At 49.0% G+C, this 24,138-nt stretch overlaps 1 protein-coding gene across 1 annotated transcript; it reads left to right on the plus strand.

Moving 5' to 3' along the window:
• The first annotated feature begins 1,474 nt into the window (after positions 1 to 1,474).
• Positions 1,475 to 19,018, plus strand: LOC102370713. Its single transcript, XM_006022720.3, has 13 exons — positions 1,475 to 1,570; positions 3,062 to 3,201; positions 3,738 to 3,808; positions 4,800 to 4,910; positions 5,514 to 5,615; positions 5,859 to 5,880; positions 12,523 to 12,703; positions 13,412 to 13,551; positions 15,045 to 15,112; positions 16,010 to 16,120; positions 17,842 to 17,943; positions 18,201 to 18,226; positions 18,857 to 19,018. The coding sequence occupies exons 1-12, from the start codon at positions 1,475 to 1,477 to the stop codon at positions 18,224 to 18,226; spliced, it is 1,170 nt and encodes a 389-aa protein (XP_006022782.2). The 3' UTR covers positions 18,857 to 19,018.
• Positions 19,019 to 24,138: the final 5,120 nt, after the last annotated feature.

Raw genomic sequence — 24,138 nt, forward strand, 5'->3', positions numbered from 1 at the left:
CTGGTGGGACCAGTGGGGAAGTGGAGCCCATTGTTTATGGCTGGTAGCACATCTGGGATCAGAACCAGGGGGCTTCAGCTCCTCTCAGAGATACAAAGGCTTCTCCTGCTGCCATGAAATAGGTCCTCTCTGCACCTGTACAGAGGACTTCCCCCTGCATGCTAGATGACAGGATATCTTCTGGGAGTGGCTGATCCCTCAGGTCTTCCTTCTCTGAAGAGGACCTGCACACTTCTTGCCCTCCTTGCCTGGCAGCAGCCTGCCAGCTACGCCTTCCTGAATTCCACCGCATGTTGGAGATGACAGGTGGCAGGCAGGTCCCCACCCAGAGCTAGCGCTGGGCACATTGTCTGGGCAAGTCTGGGCTCTCTGCCTGTTTCCACAGCATCCACTAGCAGGCTAGGGATTTCCTGCAGGTCTTGTTAGGCCTGTGACTTGCTCACAATCAGCTCCGTGTTGAGACTCACAGTGCCTGAATGCAGGATAATGCTATGAGTGTCCCACCCACTATAGACTTGTTTTCTGGTTGCAGTGTTGCCAGCTCTGGGGATTTCATCAGGACTCTCATGATTTCAGTGTTTCTTCTTAAATGTGACAAGAATATCTCTAACTTTTATTTAAAAAAACACTTTAAGGGTCAGGCTCCTTGCATTGGTTGTTGGGGCTACCTATACTGCGTGTGTGACTCAGCACCAGATGCCCAGTGCAAATGCTCTGCACAGTGCACACAGACCACATTCCCCACAATGTCCGCATCAAACCAGGGCTGGGGTGTCTCTGCCAGTAAAGACCTGGGCTGGGGAAACCCACTCTGTGTCATACTGTCTCCCCCTCTTGTGGTGGCTGGCCCCCAGCTGCTACCATGTTAGCTAACAAAACTGGGTCTTTGAGCTCTGCTGAAAGCCGGTGATATCAGAAGCAAATGTCCTGGGGCCTTCTCCGCCACTGACAGTACCCCTTGGGGCACAAGGTAATACCAACACCAATATGTCTAACAGCACCTTTATCCATTTACACTACATGTGCTCAGATCAGGGCATCAGGGAATGCAGGAGAAGCACCAATTTACACTTGCATACAAAGGACTCTTTGCACTTCCTTTCTGGATCATAATTCTGCTATTTGATGGGGTTTAAGCTACTTCAAAATCCAAAAGCTCTGTGGTCCAAGCTGCTATCTCACAGCATCAAAAGAGATAGTTCCTTGTTGGATGCTTCTGACAACCTCTCATTTAGCTGTGGTTCAGGAATTAGACAAAACCCAGCTAATGCTGTCACCTAATACCCTAAATACTGATATCAGTAGTGCTCTTATATAACCTGTTGCATAAACCACTGAAGGAGGGTCAGAATTGAATGTGGTGGGGGTTTTGGCCTGCCCCCTGCAGAGGCATATAAAGTCATGTGCTCCGAGGAAGCCGGCGTGGTCCTTTAAGTCACCTGCAGATTCTCAGTGTGAGCGCAGTGCTGTGAGGATGAAGGCCATGCTGTTGAACATTGGGCTGGCTCTGCTTTGCGTGCTGGAGACCCAGGCAGAGGTCCCTGTCCAGCCAGACTTTGATGTCAACAAGGTAATGCAGAGTGGGGATCAATGACGTACCGCGGGTTTCTGACGCCCAGGGGCCAATGCTTGCATTTGCTTCCCCCTCGCTTCCATCCTTCTCATAGCAATACTTAAAGTCATGTCCTATGATAAGGACACTGAAGGGCCTGGCCAGTGCCCCCACAAGGCCACTCCCTGGGGGCCATGGCCCCCTCCTACCCCTGCTGTCGGTTTGCCAACTTTGGGGGAAGCAGTGACACATGAATGGACTTTGATCTCAAAAAGGTAACGCAGAGAGGGGATGCAATGACACATGAGTGGAGGGTGAATGCCAGTGAACATGCCCTCCTGGATCTATGAGGGGCATTCCCTTTTGCTGGTTGGTACCTGCAGCTGCCCCTGCTACTAGAGTTGACTCTCCCGGACACCCTTAGCCGAGGAGGGGGCACAGCAGAATCCCTATCAGTGGTGGCCTTAGTGTTGTTGGGGCCCTGGGCAAGAGATTCATTTGGCACCCCTTAGATGCTTAATTTTCATGACCTATATGCAAGTCGGACATTTTCAATTTTAATATCACTTGGCCCTATCCATGAAACTGCAATGAAAGTATCTTAATACAATATCGATAATACCAATATTCAGTGTAATTCATTTTTATTTTTATACAGAGTGGGTCCCAGGGCAGTGGTCCAGTTTAACCTCTCCTAAGCCCGCTACTATCCCTATAGATAACAAATGGATGTTGCCACCAGAGTCAGGGGGTGTGACTACTCCTGGTCCTGTGTCCCCAGCTCTTCTGGGCCACTTGAACAAGGGGCAGTGCAGCAGAGGGAGAGGGGCTTGGACAACCCAGGGACTGGTGATGGCCCTGCAGGTGTGGAAGACCCTTCCATTAGTCACCAGACTGAAGGCATCCCAGAGAGGTCATTGCGGACAGATGGGTGGGGGCTGCTGTGAAACAAGGTGCTCTTGCCCAGCCCCTGGTCCATAGTGACCCAGGTGGAGGATGCCCACACTGCTCATGGTGTCTCGCACGGGTGGGTGCCTTATCCTACTGACAGCATAGCGGGAGTAAAGAGAAAACAGAAAATAGAAGTACAGGCTCTGGGTCTCTGTGCCACAGCTCCCGGCCTGTGAAATGGAGCTTACTGCACTGCCCCACCAGAAGGAGCTGCATGAGGGTCAGTAGTAAGTAGTGACTGTGAGCCGTTTGGACACCACAGAGATGGAGGCCATGGACATATGTGTGATAGCCTGTTACAAGGAGGGAGGGCCCAGCTGCAGCACAGATATGCTGCATACATTTCTGTCCTCCCCATAGGAAACCCTATAGCACAGTGGCTTGGCTCTGCTACCACAATAGCCTGCTAACAATCAGTAAGAAGCAGAAGACAAGCTAGGAAAGCCTTCCTGGGTGCTGGCTCCTTCCTGTTTTTTGCCCCACGGCCAGGGGCTTCTGCTGGGAACTGCGAGGGCTGCAGTTGCTTTCTCAAGATCTCACTTGAGTGATTCTTTGCAGTTTGCAGGGAAATGGCACATCATGGTTGCTGCCTCCAACTGCCCCCAGTTCCTGAGCATGAAGGAAGTCATGAAGACGTCTGTTACCATCATCACGCCAATGCCAGGAGGCGACTTGACTTTAACTGCTGGTTACCCTTTGTGAGTACATTTGTAACCTGCTGATCTGACCCATCAGCATGTGGCTCTCCTGGGCTCGGCACAGTCAGTGGCCTAGAGAAAGATGACTATAGCTTAGTGGTTGAGGCTGGTTTGGTGCTAAAGTGGAGGAAATATTCTTGTGGTTTTCCCTGATGTTGCCTCATAGGTAGCTGGGCCTTCATTGTGGATAGATTCTCCTGTTAGGGCTGAGGTGGTGGGAGAGTGAAAATAAGGTGAAATTCAAATCAGGAAGAATCTCCTTTTGGTTTATCCTGCAACGCACAGGTCAAGGCAGGCTCACGCCCATCTCTAGAGTATGCCATAACCCTCCTACTAGGCTTTGCTTGCCCGTGTAACAAACATCCCCCCACCCAGTCAGAACAGACTCACCTCTGCCCCACACCATGATGGCACATTGCCCCCCCTTCCCAGGATAGGCCTGCTTGTTACCTGGGCAAACTAGGCTCACCCCAGCTCTTTGAGTGACCCAGGTTCTGGTTTAGCCTGACCTTGCTTTTCCCTTTGCTTTTTTCCAGGCCAGATAAATGTCAGAAAATGGATCTTACTTTCAAGAGCGCTGGGAAGTCAGGTCACTACACCAATTCAGGTACTTCTCAGGCTGAAGATGGCGCACCAATGAGCAAAGCTTTGTAGGCAGATTTGCAAACTGGCCAGGCCAACTATCAGATGCTGCCATTCCACCACATCCTGGATCTGCCACCATACACTGGCAGTTCACATGAAGCACCTGGTTACATGCTTTGCAAAACCAGACTCAAACAAGCCCTGTGCAGCACCTGGTTCAGAGATCTTGTTTGGATAATTAATTCACAAGCTGTATTTGTGGCCAGGCTGGTCTGAGCTAATAGCACCAGCACCCATAAGGCAGAGCTTTGATCTCCCTGGTTTCAGCACATGTCATCCAACAAAGACAGGCAGAGAACCAACTGTTACCAGCAAGGCTGGGTTGTGAAGATGCCCCTTGTACTATTAGAAAGCACCTGGTCCTGGCTATTTGAGGTTATAGATCAAAATCAAGAAGGTATTGGGGGACTTCCTAGATGACAGCTGCCCGAAGCTGCTACAAATCTGCCAATAAAGTGCCTTTGGATCAATAAAGAGCCATTGGGTGCCACTATCTAGTAATCACATTAATCGAATAAAAAAAAATATCCTAGCTTTTATGCAGAACTTTTCATATTAGAATAACCCCATTTTACAGATGGGGAAAACTGAGGTACATAGCAGGAATATGATGTGCTTTAAGTAGAGACCAGGGTCTGTACCCAGAGTGGTGGCAGTAGCACAGCAGGTGGTGGAAGATGCAGTGGTCTGGACAGCAGTAATACCAGCTGCCACTCTTGCACCCCTTCTAAATGGATGCTTCAGGCTGCTGCCCCATTTACCACACCCAGCTACACTACTGGGAGCAGGATACTCAACAGCCCACCAGCAGTGCAGGGCATGGGACCAGTGCAGAGTATGGGATGTGTCCAGTGCCCTCATCACCCTAATACCAGCCCCAGCATGTAGCCTGTTTGCTAAGGAGAAGAGCTGAGACGTTGTGGTCTTTGAACACCGCCTGGTTTGTTTTTCAGTGATGGCCAAGAGAGACTTCCGCGTGGTGGAGACAGACTATGCTCACTACGCCATCGTGTACATACGCAAGGATAAGGACGGCGAGACCAGCGTCACCTTGCAGCTCTTTAGTAAGTGTTGGGAGAATGGTCAGGACAGTACAACCCCAGTGAGAAAATGGTGTTGACATGAGATGTGGGTGAGGAGGGGATTTGGGGAAAGCCAGTGGTACCTGAGCTGTCCTCTGAAGCTTGGTTCTCAAAGCAACGCTGAGAAGTTTCCATGACCGTTTCCCTACTGTTGGCTGTTTCACAGATGCTTTCCCTGAATTACCTCCTGTGAGCCAGCCCCAAAGGGCTGCACGTAAGAGTGGTCCATACAAAGAGAAAATTGTGGCCAAGTTTCTAGCCCAGCTCTGTGCTCTACCTGATGGGTGAATGTTCAAAATCAAGGGGAGGCCCTCAGGTGGTCATTGGTAGAGGCGTCCATCAGGCTGGCTTCCTGGTCCTCTACATCTAATTGTTGGTCTTCACAGAGAACCTTCCTTTCTCTCCTAGCCCTCAGCTGATCTCATGCCCACACCAGCCCCTAGAAATCCCTGTCACTGTTCCTTCACTAGCACACAGCCTCCCATTGTAGCTGGTCAGGACTGTGTCTATCTGTCCAGCCACAGAGGAGCCCTGCTGCAGGTCAGGCTGGAAACACCTGGCTTTAATGCTGATCTTTGGCTTCAGGCAGAGTCCAGGATGTGCACCCTGAAGCCCTGAAGAGATTCAAGGAGCTGTACCCAACCATGGGCCTCACTGAAGACATGCTGGTCATCTTGCCCAAGTCAGGTAACTGCTGCCTGCTTCGGGATTATTTCCCTTCCTATATGTACTGATAAACTAATGTACTGCTAAACTTGGAAAAGAACTGATGCCATTGGCCATGACACATGCATTGTGGCAGGGTTCACTGACCAGGATCCTAGAGGGATTGGGCCATTTTAGATCCCCAACATTTGTCTTTGCCATTGAGATGATCCTGGAGCAATGAGCTTATGCTGAGCACTGACAGCTCTCTCTTTCTCTTGACAGATCAGTGTGCCAAGGCCCTTGGGTGAGTTTACTATCCCTGGGTTTCCATCGAGCCGGGGCTATCTGAATAGCAAGGCGCCTGATTACTGGGGGTCAAGATTGGGGAGGGGGATGCTTGCTGCTCTTCTGCCGCTCATTAAGTCTCCACTGAGAGGCATCTGTCTCCACAGCACCAGTGCCTGGGAGAGCTGGGCACTTGGACTGCCTTGGTCAGGATGGGGCTGTTGTGACCCAGACTGGGCTGTTTTAAGGGATCCTGCATTAATGGTTCACTTGCCTGTCTGCTCATCCCCCGTTTCCCCTCTACCCAGGTATCCATCACTCTTATTGTCTGTCTTACAGTGTTTAAAGGGGAGCCACCCCCATCGGATGCAGCTTCTCCATCTCCCACAGGTGGATCAAAGAAGCATCAGTGATCTCAAAATCCAGGCTGCAGCTTTGTGCCTCCTCAGCCTCCTCCTCCACTTCCTCTAGAGGGATTCATTCCCTCTCAGTCCACCCCTCCTCTCGCTGCCAAATAAATAGATGCGAACCTGCCTCCCGAGCCCCGTGTGTTTGTCTGGGGAAGGTGGGAGCAGCTCTGGATTCTGTTGGTGATTCCAGACCCCAGGGCCCTGGAGCCCTTTGGGGACCTTTCAATGGGGCCTCTTCCCTGCTTACTGCTAGCAGCTTTCAGGAAGTTACTCGGGGGGACAGACACATGAGAGTGCTCAGATGGAATAACATGGAACAGGATTTCTGAGTGCTTCAATGGGTGCTGTATTCAGTCCGGGATGACTGCAACCCCAAGCCAGACCTCTGCACAGCAGGTGACACTGCGCCAGGTAGAGATGTTCTGACAGAAGGATGGAGGACATGACAGAGCCGAAGCAACAAAGTTTGGCACCTGGGGAAAAGCCCACAGCAGGAGCCCTCTCCCCACACTCAGATCTGGGGGGCAGATGCCCCCAAATGCTTGCTCAGGAGTGCACACAGTGGTGGGATCCACCCTTCCTCTGTCCCTATGCCCCCGCAATGAGCCACTTACAGCTCAATCCCATGCCTCACCTTGGCTTGGCAGTGCCTGTAGCCCCTCCAGGGCTCCTGCTCCCTGTTTCCATACCCAGTGTGTGTGTCACTGTCAGCCACCTGCAGCTCTCTTGTAATGGATGAGCTGTGCTGTGATTAGGACACTTGAGTTCAAAAAGGCAGATTTCATCCTACTCAAGGAGCGAATGGGCATGGTGTCCTGGCAGGATAGATTGAAGGATAAAGGTGCCCAGGAGGGCTGGGAGCTTCTAAGGAGCACAGTAGTGGAAAGCCTGACAAGAATCTGTCTTGACACAATGGAAGCACAAGAAGAAGGGCAAGAGACTAATGTTGCAGCACAAGGAGCTTCTAAAATGACTCAAATGCAAAAGGAAAGCAGACAGGCAATGGGCGAATGGGCAGGTCACCAAGGACGCAGGCCAGGAAATAGGAAGAACCTGCAGGGACAAAAATCAGGAAGGCAAAGATAAAGAACAAGCTGCACTTGGCAGAGGAGGTCGAGGACAACAGGAGGCTCTATAAGTATGTTGGCTAGAAAATAAAGACCAAGGAAGCTGTGTTTCCTTTGTTAACAAGGCAGGGGGAAGGGAACTCCCAAAAGGGAAGATACAAAGAAGGCAGAGCTACTTAACAGCTACTTTGCCTCAATCTTCACAAAAAAATTAAGCTGCCAGACACCTAATAGGTATTATCTGGATAATGAAGGAGGTAAGATAAGGGAGGAGATAACAGTAAAGACAGTCAAGCTTTTCTTGGATCTTAATGAATTCTAGTCAGCAGAGCCAAGTGAGCTTCAACCCAGGGTCCTGAAGGAACGGGCAAAGGAGATATCAGATCTTCATGAAGTCATGGGAGAGAGGCCAGGTAGCAGAGGACTGGAAAAGGGCCAATGTAGTGCCTCTCTTTAAAAAAAGCAAGAAGGTGGACCCGGGGAACTACAGACCAGTTAGCGTCACCTCAATGCCTGGGAATTTACTGGAGCGTATCCTAAGGAAGGCCATTTGCAAGCATCTGGAGGAGGAAAGGCTGATTACAAGCAGCCAATATGGATTTATGAAAAATCTTGTTAAAGAAAAGTGATCTCCTTTGTTGACAAAGTAACTACTTGGCTGGAAAAAAGGACTGCTGTGGATATAGTGTATCTGGACTTCAGCAAGGCTTTTGACAAGGTCCCGCACTACCTTCTCATAAACAAATTGGAGAAACTTGGGCTGGATAAAACTACTCCATGGTAGAAGATAACTGGCTCAATAGCCATAAGTAAAGGGTAATTATTAGCAGGTCCATGTCAGAATGACATGAGGTTTTAAGTGGAGTCCTGGGTCTGGTGCTGTTCAACGTGTTTTATTAATCATTTGGATGCTGGCATAGAAAGCTTCTGGAGCAAGTTTGCAGGTGACGTATGCAAGCTGGCTGGCTTGGCTGCTCCAGTCTGGATTGCCTAGTCCCAGTGAACGGGTCTGACCCCAGACAGGCAACCAGAGCTGTGCCCAGCTCCTGCCAGAAAGTCTTCTGGCTGGGGTCTGGATGGCCCTCAAGTTTGGCCCTCTCCAGGCTCAGGCAGGCCTGGGCAGTTGCCCCTGGCTCACCAGCTGACAAAGGCAGTGGCAGGGTGCTTCTGGCAGCAGGAAGTGTGTCTGGTGCCAGTTCTGGCACACAGACGCTTCCCACCTGGCTTCTGGTCTCCAGACCACTTTTTTGTGTGCAGCCACGGGGCTCTGGGCCACCTGGGGATGGACCCTCCAGCTGCAGTGCACCAGCTGTACCGGCCACGTCCGAGGCACCTGGGCTGAAGTGACAATGTAAGTCAGTCAGGGACCTTTCACAAGGGGACGTGCAAGCAGTCTTCAAATACTTTAAGGGCTGTCATAAAGAAGAGAGAAAGCATCTTTTCTCTCTTGCTGCAAAGAAGAGGACTTGAATAATGGCTTGAAGTTGCAGTAAAGTAAATTTAGATTGGATAGCTGGAAAAACTTCTTCACTGTGAGAATAGTGAGGCAGTGGAATAGTAAATGAAGTTGTGGACTCTCCATCACTGGAGGTATTTAAGAAGAGGTTGGACAGCCACTGGTTGTGGATGATCTAGGTGTAGCTATGCCTATTTTCTACCATAGGTATTTCTGGGCTTTGCTGGTTACTTCCCCCCCCGCAGCCTTTTTCTGCTATATGGGTGTTTTTAAGCCTCCTCAGAGGCATTGAGTATTGGCTACAGCTAAAGCTGTGGATTTCAACTGGGGTGTGCCAATCCTCCTGTTAAGATCAAAGATCACCATATGTGGGGTAAGGGAAGACTTTTAACCCCTGGTTAGATTTGTGTGGACTGGGGAAGTTTTTGCCTTCCCCTGTAGTGAGGGTGAAGGCCCTCTACCTGGAATCTCTTGTGAGTATATTGACAGCATTTTATAGAAGCAGGACTTTGGCTGCTGTGGTTCCCCTTATTTTACCTGTGGCAGGTTAGGGTGTTAGGTTATGTTGTGTCAAGGTTGAGAGTAGTCTTATGTAGAGTTTAGATGGGATGGTTTGGATAGGGATGATCCTGCCTCAGGCAGGTGGCTGGACTAGATGCCTCTGGAGGTCCCTTCCAGCCCTACTTCTCTATGACTCTATGATGTGTCCCAGCAAAGCTGATCCACTTCACTGGGCAAAACATGTCACCTGTTGTTCTGCTCCTTGACGGTGAGAGACAACAGATGATTTCTTTCAGAGCTTGAGGGGCCTGGTCCTGTGCACCCCAGGAATACCCAGGTAGGATCAAGCCTCCTAAGCCCTGGGAGTGCCTGCCTGGCTTTCCTCACCTACCGAGACCTGCCCCTGGGATCTCCAGGGATGCATCTGGGTAAGTGGACAACCCCCAGCTTTACCCGCTTACCCAGAAAGGTTCCCAGAGATCTTGGGGGTGGATGTGGGTAAGTAAGTCCTGGCATGGAGGAACAGGGCACTGGGGATTCCCTGGGTTCCATGCCTCCATGCTAGGACCTTCCTGGGCTTTCTCCACGTATGGAGAGGTGCCCCTAGAGATCTCAGAGCAGGTCTCCATAAGCAGCGAGCTCCAACTTTCCCCACTTATAGAGAGGTGCCCTGAGATTCCTCAGGGATGAAATGTCCCATCCTGACCAGGGAGCCCAGCCAACGAGGGACATGTGCCCAGCTTTCCCAGCCCAAGCTGCCCGCACTCCCCTGCAACAGAGCAGACAAAGGGCTGGCACAATATAGTGGCACAGTTTATTATTACCTTCTATCCCACTGCAGGCCCACTGCATTTGTGTTGCCTTAACAACTGTTACGGTAGCACAGACACTAAATGAATAGATGTCCCTCCCTTTTGTCATGGATGTGGCATGACAGAAGTTAGTAATAAACTGTGTCACTTTAGTGCAGCTGACATCTGTTTGTAAACACAGAGACAGGTGGGGTAGCATGCCCAAGGGCACTTGACTCCTCCATGCTTCTCCTCCTCACCTGGGCAGCTTCCAGAGCAAATGCAACAGATGGGAGAAGCAGAGACAGCAGCAGTCAGTATGCTAAGGAGAGGAATTGTGCTCCCTGCCCCCAGAAGGCAGCAACCTTCATGAGGCTGAGAATGAGGGGAGATGTGCCCAGGACTCCTAGGGCAGCAAGGGGAGGCCTGGACTTTGCAGGTAAACAGAGCTCCCAAGATAGGAAGAAGCCTGCTTTGCACATGGCTCCAGTCCTTCCCAGGCAGTGAAAGAGGCAGTGCTGCCAACTCTATCACCTCCATGGGCACCGTTGGCCCCCAGGGACCCTTAGTCACTGCCATGACATGAGAAAGGGGTGCCATGGAGACCCCTTTCTCCAGAGCCTCTGCCCTCCTCTGCCAGGCCACCCACTTTGGATCTGTCAGCCCATGACACTCACACAGTGCCTCCCATGGCCCAGACCCAGGGCAGAGGCCCAGTGGCCTCCCAAAGACCCAGGCTAGTGCCCTAACCCCTGGTTCACTTTTCTCCTCTTCCCAGTCACACACCTCCCTGGGAAAAACCAAGGCCCACCCTGCTCCTCTCCACAATGTGGCAGGGGTCACACAAATTTAAAAACAGTGACTCTTACCCTCTAATTCAAGGTGAGTTCAGGAAGGCCGCATACTGAGTTTTGGCAAACCATCGAGGGCCGCATGACAGGCAGCCAGGGGAAGATAAATATTAATTTTCTAAATTTTTAGGGCCCTATGGGCCAGGTAGAATGGGCTAGTGGGCTGCATCTGGTCCACGAGCTGCATTTTGCCCACCCCTGCTCTAATTGCTGGTCTGCACGTGGCAATAAGAACCTACTACAGCTGCCTGTTAATGGAGTTACTCAAGGAGTGAAAGCAACTGTGTGTAGTGCAACCTCTCTGCTCCTCTCCACACCAGCCCATGCTGGAGTTGTTATTCACACAAACCCCCACTGACATTGCCTACTTTGGTTGCATGTAGGTGCTGTTGGAAGCTAGCTCTGCTGCTAGCTGAGGGCAGCTGATGTGCCCAGATCACAAACAGATGTGTGGAGGAAGAAGGGCTGCTGATTGGGCTCAGGTCACAGCAGGGATGGTTTCTGCTGCCTAGGTGCCTGGCCCAGAATGCAACCATCACTCCAAGATGGACTTACATTTCCCACAGGGCCATGCTCAGGGTCCTTATGTGCTCAAGATGCTGTGCTAGCAGACCTTGTAATCCCTGCTCCAGATGACAAGGGATTTTCCTGCCCTGCCTGCATGGCCGTGCTCAGGCTCTCATGTCCCTGAGCCAGATGCCTCTTGAGCCAAGAAATTCCCACTTTTGCTGGCAAAGCAGTGGGGCACCCAGATTGCAGGTATAAATTCTATGTGGTGCAACCAGAGCAAATGGGATGGGGGTAAGGTTAATGCCAAAGGCAGAGGAGATGTTTACACTAAAGCTGCTGGCCCAGGGGTGGGCAAAATATGGCCCACGGGCCAGATGCGGCCTGCCAGGCCATTCTATCTAGCCCGCGGGGCCCCTAAAACATTTAGAAAATTAATATTTACCTGCCCCTGGCTGCCTGTCATGCAGCCCCCGATGGCTTGCCAAAACTCAGTAAGCGGCCCTCCGCCTGAAATAATTGCCCACCCCTGTACTGGCCCCTGTGAGAGCTGGCACTGGATATTTAGGTTCTTCACAGATGGGCAGTTGCCAGTTCCTGTGACTTCTATACAGGCTGCATCCTTAGAAGAGTCCAACAAGGCTTTGGGATGTGCCCCAGCTAGATCCATAGGCTGAGAGGCGGAACACATGCTGTTGGCTTCCCCGTTGTGGATAATGCTCTGGAAGACCCTTTGTCCCACTCTCTAGTCCTTTCAGGTCCTGACCCCTGAGCAGCTGAGAATAGAGAAGGTCAAAGTGAGTCTGTTCTGTTTTTGCTGCTGCCTGCCTTGATGATCACAAATAGCCTGCGGAGATCAAACCAACCCAGCATCCTATTAACCTGCTGGCAAGTCTCCCCACCCTCAGGATCTAAACATGCTGTACTTTGTCCTTTATGGGTGAGAGTTTTGGGAGGTATTAAAATATTTCAAAGATACGTGATGTGCTGATGCTCACCAGGGCCATGTTACTTCCTCAATTGCACAACTTACAAGGGATGGGCAGGATCCATTATGCTCTGTTCCCATGTCTGGGAGAGACTGTGCTGAGCCCTATAAAGCCAGGAGCCCTTCATGCACCAGCTCTGAATTCCTCATCTTTGCTGAGAAGCAAGAGGTCTGCATGATGAAGGTTGCACTGCTGAGCCTGGGGCTGACCCTGCTCTGTATGCTCCTGGCCGAGGCTCAGCCAAGGGCAGAAAGGGTAGACAAGAACAAGGTAACATCCATGGTCCTGGGTAGGGGAGGGCAGCACTCACCAACGTCTGACTGCTCCTGTTATAGGGCTCAGCAGAAAGCAGGAATCCTTGCATTCCCCCTGGGAGTTGGGTTGAATGGATCTGTACAGGGTCCCTAATGGCAATTACACCCTCGATTCAACTGCAGCCCCAAAAGCAAAGCCACCCTTGCAGCCCCTTAGGCACCTGGTTCATTTAACTGCCTCCTATGACTGGTTGGGGTCACTGAGCTTGACTGGGACATGGGAATGAGGGAGGAATTTTTGTGTGTCGGTTCCAGGGAGAGTATTAATTCCCATTGCCCAGCCCTTGTGTTGGTGGGCTCCATTGTTAGCAGGCCTGTATTTCATTTTCTTTCTCTCTGGTATAAGGGGAGAGAGGTTAAGAAAAAGAGCTTGCAGGAAACTCAGCTTGGTAAAGCTTGGGCTTGGTCAGTGCCTAAGGACAAGTCTGACAGAACAGACTCTGAGCCCTCGCCTCTGCGCGTTGTACTGGGCAAAGCAGCTGTGCCAGTGGCTGACTGGGTGGGGCCCAGCTGACAGCAGCACTGATCCTTTGTGATCTATGCCCCTTGAGCTTCCCTTTCAAATTGAGAGGGTTCTTTGGGCTCCCAATTTGGGGGCCTGGGAGCCTGAGGGCAGGGCATGCTGAACCCCTTGTCCAGATCCACAGGGAGCTGCTGTCTCTAGCTCACAGGGAAGTGGTACCTCACTGGTGTGGCATCGACCTGCGATTGGCTTCAAAAGAGGAAGGGTGACATGACCATGATGCCTGCTGATATCTCGCTCACCAAGGAGGGGGAAGTGCTTTTTTCAATGGCCTTCTCCAGGTAAGACCTGAGCATAGTCCCATGCCCACTGGCTTCCCTGTTTGATCCGCTCCCTCGTGAGCCCTATGTCAATGGAGTGGGACTGAGAAACCCCTTGAGAGACCTGCTGTCTGATGCCACAATAACGGGCAGCTTCATAAGAACAGAGTGAGGTAGAAAGAACCCGGTGCCTCCCAGCACCAGTGGGTTGAAAGCGGCTGGGGAAAGGCAAGTAGCGGAGCACCGAATATGGGAATATCACTGTGCCACCTCGGAGGAAGCTGCAGCATTGACAGGTCAAAGAGCAGTTAGCACCGTCCCCTCCCTTCACTTGTGTAACAAGCCCCTTTTAGTGCCTTTCACAAAGAGGAGGCAGGAGGGTCCAGTATGAGGGATAAAACAGGCCCTGCCCTTAGTGGTACATAAGGGAAGGGTCCCAGCTGCATCAACAGAAGTGTTCCAGCAGTGGAGGAGGACAGAGCTCCTGCCAGGGGCTGACACCATGAGTAGGCTTGGGGGAAGGCTAGAACAAGGAGGCACTTGGCTAAGGTCTGCTCAGGACAGAGGGAAGGCTGGGACTAGTCAGAGCTCATTCAAAGAAGTAAAGGAAGTTTTAGGAAAAGACTGGTGCTGGGAAAGCCTGTGTTGAGACTAAAAGGCTATGACTGATAGGAATGAGTCCTGCAAGGATGGTCAACAAGCCCTAAGAGACTTTGCAAAGGGGACAACCAGCTGCAGGAGGCTGCAGGCCAGGAGACCCCAAGGGGTCCTGATCCTGGGGGGTTGCTATGTACTGTCAGCCAGGCTCTTCTTCCCACCTCCAGGCTGAAAGACTGGCCTTTCTGGAAAGGCACTGGGTGAGGCAGTGTCCCCAGCTTGGCCCAGCTTCCAAGAGAGCTGATCTAGGAGCTACTCAGCAGGCACTAAATTAAACAATCTCAGCTTTGATAAATGCACAGCTGAGGGGAAGACTGCTCCAATGACTTGGACATATGGCTGAACCTCAGGAAAGCTGGCATCAGTCCCAGGCTCTATCAAGATCACATAGTGCCCTATGTGCCATCCCAATGCCTCGTTTTCCCTAAATAGTGCTACTCCTTGTACCTGCCTCATTTATTCAGATGGCAAATCCTGGAGACGAGGGACTGTTTCTTTTCTCTGGACATGTGCAACAGCTAGTGCAGTGGAGCCCCCATCCCAGCAGCTGCTTTAGTCAAGCAATAACAGAGTAAAATCTGCAGGAAGAAGGAGAAAAGCTTGCGAGTAACATGTGTTTCTTGCTCCTGGGCTGCCCTCCCTGCTGTCCCTCTATCACTATTACAGGGTCTCTGCTTTTGCCTTGCCCACTTACCTGGGGTTTTCCTGGTGCCTGGGGCTCTGTCTGTCCCTGTGGCTGGATGGATGAAGCATCCCACCCAGGATGCCTTTTCCTGATTCAGGGGAACCCTCTCTGAGTGGGTCTCAGTGGAGCCCAGTGACTGCATTTCCTTTACTTTGTTTTCTTTTTTTTTCAGCCAGGGAAAATGTAAAAAAATGGAAACGACCTTTAAGGAAACAGAGAAGTCAGGTGAATTCTACTCTGGTGAGTATGTGGGGCTTTCACCAATTGAATGAAGAATGGCTGCCAATGAATGACATGAAGAATGGCTGCCCTGAAGAATGGCTGCCAATTGAAGCCCTGAAGAATGGCTGCCAATTATCAATGATCATTCATCCATCTGTAGAAAAGCAGGTGCTCATGGGTGGCTGGCTGTGTTATAAAAATGGCCCAGCTGTCTGACATCACAGTTACCAGCTCTTGTGCTTGTTGCAGAGTGTGTCTATGGAGGGTGCTATTCCAGAATGACTATTCCCAGATAGCTAAACCAGCCACATGGAGTTACTCCACAGGGCTAAAGCATGTGGATGTAGGATTGAGAGTGCCCACACACAGAATAGCACCAGGTCTTTAAATTCATACCCACCTTAATTCTAACCGCTTTTCCAGTATAGACAGGCCCTGAGTATAGCCTCTACAATTAGCAGATTACTGTAAGTGAGTTCTGTGTACTTTCTTTATTCATGGGGGACAGTGGAAGATGTTGAGGTGGCCTTTATATGGCCCTAATACATGGCACGAGATCCAGATACTATGGCAAGTGACCTTGATGCAGGAATCCATGGGGTTAATGGATACGTGCACTAGGTTACCCCAATGTCTGTAGTGGCCTTACTCCAGAAATTCTTATAATCACCTAGGTTTTATTATGTATGAGTGTTTGTGCGGCCTATGCTGTATCTTGGCATCAGCCATGTCACAGGGCACCTGGCTGGCACTGAGCTAACTGGCTGGCACTGAGCTCTCTAACTGTGACTCATTGGTGTAGCTGGTTCCCTTTTGGTGGGCACCATAATGGTAAAGGCTGACTGCTTTGCATTGCTGTTCCCTCCCTCAGAGTGGTGATATTAACTTTGGGGCCCCTTCCATTTTCTCTTGTAGAAGAGTATCGTAAAACTGCACAGGTGATAAAGATCGACTATGAGCACTATGGCATTTTTTATTCCTTCTGGACGGTTGATGAGAAGGTCTGCAGAGAACTGAAACTCCTCAGTAGGTATCTGGAAGCCCCTTTGTCATGGTTCTCAGTTTTTCCCTATTCTCTAGCTATTTCTTGGCCATAACTGAGGTCCTCATATCTCTTGATATCACTGTGAGCAGCTGCTGTTCCTTGTATCTCAGGATGGTGCATCACAGTGAAGCACAATAGACAACCTGCACTCTTGAAATTCTACCAGCTGTTTATCAGCCCTGGTTGAATTTGTTTGCATTGCCAGAACTGCCATACTGCCAAAGAGCACAGCACCCGCTACCTGTCTTAATAGTGTGAAGGCTCCAGGAGTACAAACTTTCTGGGTGTGCTCAGCCCTGCCATCTGGGAAATCCATGCTTGACTCCAATGCCAGTGTCTCACCTGCAGAGGTGTGACACACAGCTGGACTAGTGGAGGAAAAGAGAGTTAGGATTTGGCATCCCTGCAGACTCTGCATCAACAGATCCAAACCTTCAGAGAGTGGAGGAAAATGAGACATCCAACCCAGCCCTCCCTGACTGAAGCTATGCTAGATCCTTCTGCTCTTCCCCTCTAGCTGCATGTCCTAGGGATCGCCTCCTGCTCTGGGTGAGAAGTGGGTCCTGACATGTCTCTGAGTGGTGGAACTTGTATCTGCACTCACTGAAAGACTCTAATGCAGTGATGTGGCATCAATGGGTCACTGGGAGGATTTAAATGGTTGGTGATTAAGTCCTGGTCCTCTGCCAAGGCCCCCTGCCAAGGCATCCCTAAGAACCAGCAGGGAGCCTCTGCTAAGGCCACCTGCCAAGGCATCCCTAAGAACCAGCAGGGATTTGAGCCTTTTGGGCACTAGCTAAACAACTAAAAAATCTTCTGCATCTCACTTCCTCTTAACAACTAGATTCAGCATATCCCCTGCCCCCCTTCCCCCCACTCCCAGCAAGGATCTAAGGGCCAATGCCACATTCAGATCACAGTAGTGATCTGCCTTTCCCTTCCTGCTGTTCTAGCTGCACTCAAAATCATTTTAACTCTAGGCATTTTATCCATTGATTTATTCTCTGCTGCCCACACCATTTGTTCTTTTCCTCATTGGCTCTGCCTTGAAAAAGGCAATGCTCTACATTTTCAACCGTTTAGAGACCATTTTACTTGTCCTGGAGCCGTGTTGATGGTTCAGACTCAGCAGGGGTGCCTGAGTTACTAAGAACTGGTGAAATCCAATATATTTGTTTCTTTAAAAGAAAACACCATTATTTGGGTGAAAAGACTGTGTTACACTAGGATGCTCTTATTCCAAAGTACCCATGCGCTAAGCAGGGGGTTAAACATGAATTCAGGCTCCTTTGTTATTCCTAGATTAAAAGACTGGAAGCTGAATCTTATATCAAAGGTGAAATCAACTTCTGTTCTAAATATGTCAGATCAAGCAAGTACAGGGTCTAGAAGAGAGTAGCTGATCCTTAACTGGATCTGGTACCTGCTGGCTATGTTTCATTGATGTTTGCCATTGCCCTTTTGAAAGACGTATGAGATTGCCTGCTGTGCTTCAGGACCTCGGAGAGCCCCCAAAGCACAGCCAGCCCTTCTTCCATTAGCTCCCCTATGCCTTCCTTTGCTCCTCCAGTGATCCATTAACATTTTCTGGGCGTGTCCCCCGTACCCATCACCAAGCAGATGTCAAGACACCTGAATATTTCCACAATGGTTGGAAATACACTCAGTCAAACATGGTTCTAATTCTTATTTTTGGCTCTAGCCAGGATCCAGGAGCTGACCCCTGAAACAGAAGCGCTGTTTAGACAGTTGGCTGAGGAGAGAGACTTCAGTGATGATCTAATTGCCATCTTTTTCAACAAAGGTGAGAAGAGTGGTGGCTTGATTTTCCTGCTCCTTCCTGTCCACACTGATTGGGGTGGAATCTATCAGTACTTCAATTGTGTGGCACCGGTCACAGTTTGAAGCGCCAGAATAACAAATTGCTAATAATGAGATACTTGCTGTGTTGGAACTTCAGGGATTTTGTCCTGCTCTGCTTTGTTGCCATGTTGCCTCCCTAATGTTTCCTCTGCTAATGAGAACCATTATGCAGTACTCATCCCTTCCCTTTCTTTTCAGAGATATGCACCCTAGCTGACGTCTAGGTGAGTCTACATTATGACTACAAATGTTTTTGTGGTGTATCTTCAGTAGGAATCTACAGCCCTCTGTATCTGAGGGAAGGAGCACCTTAATCCTCCAAGGTTTGTCTCAGAGAGACTAGACTTCATTCCTATATCCTTGAATCTTAATCATTAGAGAGTTAGAATCCTACCACGAGAGAGTTAGACCTCCTGGATTCTGTCGACAACAAGCAGGCAACATCATTCCTTTTCCAGCTAGCCATTTGCATTTTCCATGCATTTACAGACATAACACACTCTGGATCACAGTCCTCCATTGAGATTCTGGACCTAAACTTTGCTATTTTTGAGGGCCTTGATGTGCTTAACTCCTACCAAAATCAGTTGGGAGCTAAGCACTTAATACATTTGGGGGATCTAGCCTAAGGTATTGTGTAGCACTCTCACCTATAGGTCAGATGGTGTTTTACCAAGAGGGAAAGCAGGATTAATAGCATGGGGAAACAGAGGCATGGTGTGGAAAGGACCTTAACTGCTTCACTTGGGAGTACAGATGAAAGCTTAGCCCATGGTAGGGAACTACACTCTACTCAGCTCATCATGCTCTTAAACATGCTACCCTCATTCACCTTCCCTGTGGTTGTTTCATAGGGGATGCTAAGCCATACAGTTGATGTTGTTCCTGTTGTTCCTGGCTGAAGAAACAGCCACTCTTTGGAAATCCAAGATGCAGCTTCAGGCTTCCTCTTCCTCTCTTTCTTCTTCTCCTCTCTGCTCTTGATGGTGTGGTTTTGCAGGATCTTTTGTTTCTTGGGAGTAATACTTTTGCTTGCTGAATAAATAGACTTGCAAATAAACCCTGAGCTTGATGTGCTCCTTCAGAGAACTCAGAAGAGATCTGCCCTGGAGTTCTGGTGGCATGTCACCTCCCAAGTCTTTCTCAAGACTGTCTTGTCACATAAACACTTACATTTCTTCTATGTGGGCAGGACAGAGTCATGCTCTGTTGATCTCAATACATGAGAAATTCCCCAGTTGAGATGAAATGATGGAAATGAGAAGAGGAAAGTATGTTCAGAAAGGCCAAAGCGCACCTTGATGTTTGAGTTCATTTGGAGGTGAGATGGCAGCTCTAAGGTTTGCAGCAGGCAGACGTTGTGGACTGGGAAATGGATTCGGAGAGTTGTGGGGGTCCAAGTGAAAGAGGCAGCATGGAAGGAGGCACAGAGGTGTTTATGGCTTCACTGGAAGCAAGGGAAGGTGAATGTTCAAGCAGCCAGGGCTGAAGTGAAGGGAGTGGCTGTGTTATATGGTCTTGAAACCAGGGACAAGAAGTGCGAGATATGATGCAGTGGAGAACCAAAGAAATCAACCAGGAGTTAATGGGGAGTTACTGTCAGTAAGGCAGCAAGAGGGATAGTTTTAGCAGCAGTATTTTGCATGCTGTACAGGTGGCACCAAACAGGGGAGACCACAGCTGAGAAGCACGGATGTGATCAGTCCGGACCACTCATTTGCCTGGCGGCTAGGAAGGAAAAAGCATAAATTTTAAGTACTGTGAAGAGAAATCTGAGTGGATTAGGCCTCTGCTTGGATGTATGGGGAGGAGGACTGTACCATCTGTCAGGGTTATGGCTCCAGTATTGGAGGGGCATATGCTGCTGGTGGCCCTCCCAGTGAGCAAACCCACTCACTCTTCACAATCGGCTTGAACAGCCACTTGACCCTGTCACTCCTGAAGCAGCTCACGCCAAGTGGGAAGCTTCTCAGACATCCAGCCCCCAAGCCATGCATCCTTAGCCCTGTCTGTGCTAGGAAGTATATGGCAGGGAAATGGGGTTAAACTGGCTGAACTTTTATGGGCTAATATTGAGTCAGCTTTGTCACTTACTGCTGAGAGGTACCCCATAAACAGCCTCCTCCCAAAAGCCCCTAGACATGGGTGTGATTCTGTTTTCTTTTCCTCCCCTAGAGAAGCACAAACTTAGCTTCTGTCCCTCGGTGCTCCACACTGACACAATAATCCCTTTGCAACCTCTTTAGAAGTTAAGTCTGAAGTGGTTCAAACACTTTTTAATAACACCAAGTGGGACCCATTAGAAATGAGGAAAAATTGTGGATACCAAGAGAATAAACTAGGTGATGACTTGTGGTCACAGGTACTGAAAATCGTTGGTGGTCAAGGCTCCAGCTCTGTTGAGGATCATCATTGGAGATCAAAGGACAGCATCCCTGGTTCTAAGGCCTACATAGCGGGAATCTTTGGGGTCCCTCCCAGACACCCCTTAAGTTATGTAAATGGGACTAAATGGAGACCTAGCCACAGACAGTGTTGCTGTAGCCATGATGCCCCAGAAAAATATGCGAGAAACAAGGGTTTTTTGGCAATGGTTTTTATTAGACCAAGTGAATAGGTAGGAGAGATGTTGGAGAAGCTTTCAGGCACCAAGTGCCTTTCTCCAGGTCTAGGAAAGAGGTAGGCACAGTCAAAGATAAATAACAGCTAAAACAATGGCTTGTGTGTAAGAGTTACGCGGGAGATACGTTCCTGAAAAAGACCGTGTAAGTTGAAAACGTGTAACTCGAGGCATTAAGTCAATGGAAAACAGGGGGATAGGGACCTGGGGCCAAGATTTGATAACATTATTTCATAATAAAAGGATATTTAAACACAAAATACTGGAATTAATAGCCTTATTAAAACCTTTACTCCCGGCTATGTGCTCATACAGAGACAAAGTTTTAGCCCTAATTGCCATGCCGTCGACAACTGCTCCTTTTGTGTTGGTCATTTCATTGATCCAGAGATAAAGGAGTTTCTCAGCCTTATCTAAATGAGGAATTCTAGTCACCAACGACACTCTCGAACTCATAAAGATTGTCGTTTTCACACAGTCTCTAATTTTTTGCTCACTTTTTTTAATGGTAGACACAGTTGATTCACTTCAACTGTATTGGTGAGCAATCGACGTAGCACTATTGCCTTCTCTTAATTTATCAAGGATTTCTATTTTCTGGGCCAGGGTGATAGACTTACGTGCTCTTTTGGGTCCAACATCAAAAGCTTTCTTTGATGCCATTTTCACAAATAGTCAGGGGTTAACATAACCAAAAATGATGGACAATCTTGGAGGAGATGACAAGCGATGCTAAAGCTATGTAAGCAGACTCCAAACTAACAACCGCTCTACCACAAACAGTGTAAACGTGAAGCAGGGTATCGCATAAGTTGAAACATGGTCACATTATATAAAGCATGTATATGTGAATCAGTGTAACTCAAAACCTTGTAATGGGGGGTCCAACTGTACATGTATATGAAAACAGCCATGTTAAACATTCCTTTATTCCTTTCTGTGATAATTTTAATTTATCTCTATAGTTGTTGAGGGAAAAACCTGATTTTTCCTCAGTCTGTTGAGAAAAGAGGCCTAGAGCTTGCTTTTCAGCACAGAACTACCAACAGGAGAGAAATGCATTTTGGTAAAATCTAGCCCCCTTGTTTCATTAGATTGCCAAGTTGTTTATTTGTAAAATCAATCACTCTTCAAAATGGGAAAATTCTCTGACTTTCAGTAAGTTGTGCCCCGCAGTCCTGGACAGGATGTGGAAGGCTATGGAACTTTTCACTACTAGGTGCCGGGCTCAATGGAAACTGTAAAGCACCCCCGCTCATGGCTGTTCTGAGGCAGGCATAAACTGAGCAAGTGGAGAAGGATTTGCATCTCAAATGACAATTTCACAGAAGCTAGAGATCAGTGGTCCATGGTTTTGAATCCCCAGTCCATCCCTGAGAGCCTGGATGCCTGTATCACTGAGGTCTTTCAAACAACATCTATCAGACAGAAAGAGGGGCATAGGCACATTGGCAGGGGAGGGTGGCAGTGCCTTGACTGGCTCTTGTCTGGGTGGTCTTTGCTCAGTGGCACTAGGGGACTTCATTCTGCACAGCTGCTGATCAGAGCAGGGAAATTCCTGCCGGTGTAATGAGTGAAATCCCTTCCTGACAGTCTTTGTTGGTGGATTGTCAGGATCTAGGCAGACAAGCCCTCAATTAGCCTTGGCTGCCTAAGGGGGGCTGGCTGCTGACTTCCTGAGTGCCCTCAGCTGTGTCCTGTTAGATGGCTTGGTTGTGGTGGCTGCACATAAGCAGCAGCCCTGGCAGGGCTCTGCAGACTCTCAAACTGGCATGGTTGCAGCCTGGACATGGAGATGGGGGCACAGTGCTATAATGGTTACAACCTGGGAGTTCAGAGCTGAGGATCTAGGTAAGGAGCAGACTAGGAACTATGCAGAGAGGTTCTTGCAGAATAGGAACCAGGCTAGGGAATGGAAAGCCAAGGATCAGGAATCAGGACTAGGAAGCAAGAGCACTGGGGCTAGACAGAATGGGTGTCTTCTTGGTCGAAGGCCCACAGAACATGGCACAGCCAATGAGGCCCAGCTGAAGGCCTTGCCTGCCTCCATCCTGACACTGGTAGAGTATCTGCATTGCTGACAGGTCAGCCTCAGTATCCCTAGCTCACATGCCAGGTCCACTCAGCTCACATTGCAACGGAGCAGGTATGGAAGGATCTCCTGAAGGACACTGTATGGGAGAAGGACATAACCCTCATCACATCACTCTGCTGTCCCAAGCTCTGGAGACAAACATTCTCATCTTCATCCTCAACATCACTGCAGTTGTGTAAATCAGGAGCCGCTCTGAGCGTGCCTGGGATCTGTGATTCGAGGATTATCTGAAGAATGTTGCACTGTGCCAAAGGCCATGCTCCTTTAGAAGACTTCACAATGAGCTGTGGTGGCCTGTGACCATGTACAGCTGACTCAGTGAGGGCAGACCTCACCACAGTGCCTGGCTGTTGAAGTCTGGAGGAGCTGGGCAGCCTGGTTGCTTTCAGTAGCACAATTCCCCTGTGTGAGCAAAGTTATCCAGAGCAATAAAGGAAGCAACAAGAGCTGTCCCCTTTCCCTTGGCCTATCATCATCATCTGAACATAGGTTCTGCTCTCAGTTACCTCCCATGGGCTTCAAGAAGTCTGCAGTGGTGTAACTATGAAGAATCTTGCCCGATACTACTTGTTATCACATTGTTTTTCCACAGTCCCAAACCATCCAAAACTAATGTACCCAAGGGAAGGTGTACATGCAATTATAGATTTGGTTGTGTGCTGGAAGATCTTTTCCCATATGCCTTTGAAGACTATATTCACAAGATTTTTACATAAAACCTCCTCATTCCTCATACACACGTGCTGTTGGATGTGAGACGCCCTTCTTGACAGGTAAGCACTGCAAATGGTGAATCATTATTTCCACCTGTCTTCCCTCATACATGTATTCCCCCTGTCCTTTACCTTTGCAGATTTTAAGCCACCCTCTGGCATCTTCATTAACACTGATATAACAAAAGGTAGAATCTGACCCTTACTGTTTGAGAATCAAGCATTCCCAAACCTATGTTGATGCCAATAGGCTACTCTATTATATTTGATTTGAAATTAAATACAATTAAATCAGTGGGAATGAAAACAGATTAAAGAGAACAGACTAATTTGCAAGTGGGCAAGTAAATCAACACTAAATCTCAAAATTAAACTGCCCAATAAAATCAAAATGTCCACAGGACCAAAAATAAAAGCAAAAAAATGAATATTAACAAAAACTAAATACCAAGACTGAACTTCCTCGGCTACTTTGTACTACAAAATTCACTCATGAATAGCTTCAGTTATTGCTTCAGCCTCAAAAGCCAAAGTATGTTCCCTATTCAGATGGAATGTTCTGTTGTTGCTCTGAGTCTGTAGAAGACAGTGGGATTAAATGGGTATAAAATCAGTGTTGCCGGCTGAGGAAAATTCATATTCTGTTTGTCTACATGCAGAGTTCCACCAGTTTAACCTAAGGGGGAGGGATTTTAGTCCACATTCACT

This window comes from Alligator sinensis, unplaced genomic scaffold (assembly GCF_000455745.1).
Source record: "Alligator sinensis unplaced genomic scaffold, ASM45574v1 scaffold235_1, whole genome shotgun sequence".
In the NCBI taxonomy this organism is placed as follows: domain Eukaryota; kingdom Metazoa; phylum Chordata; order Crocodylia; family Alligatoridae; genus Alligator; species Alligator sinensis.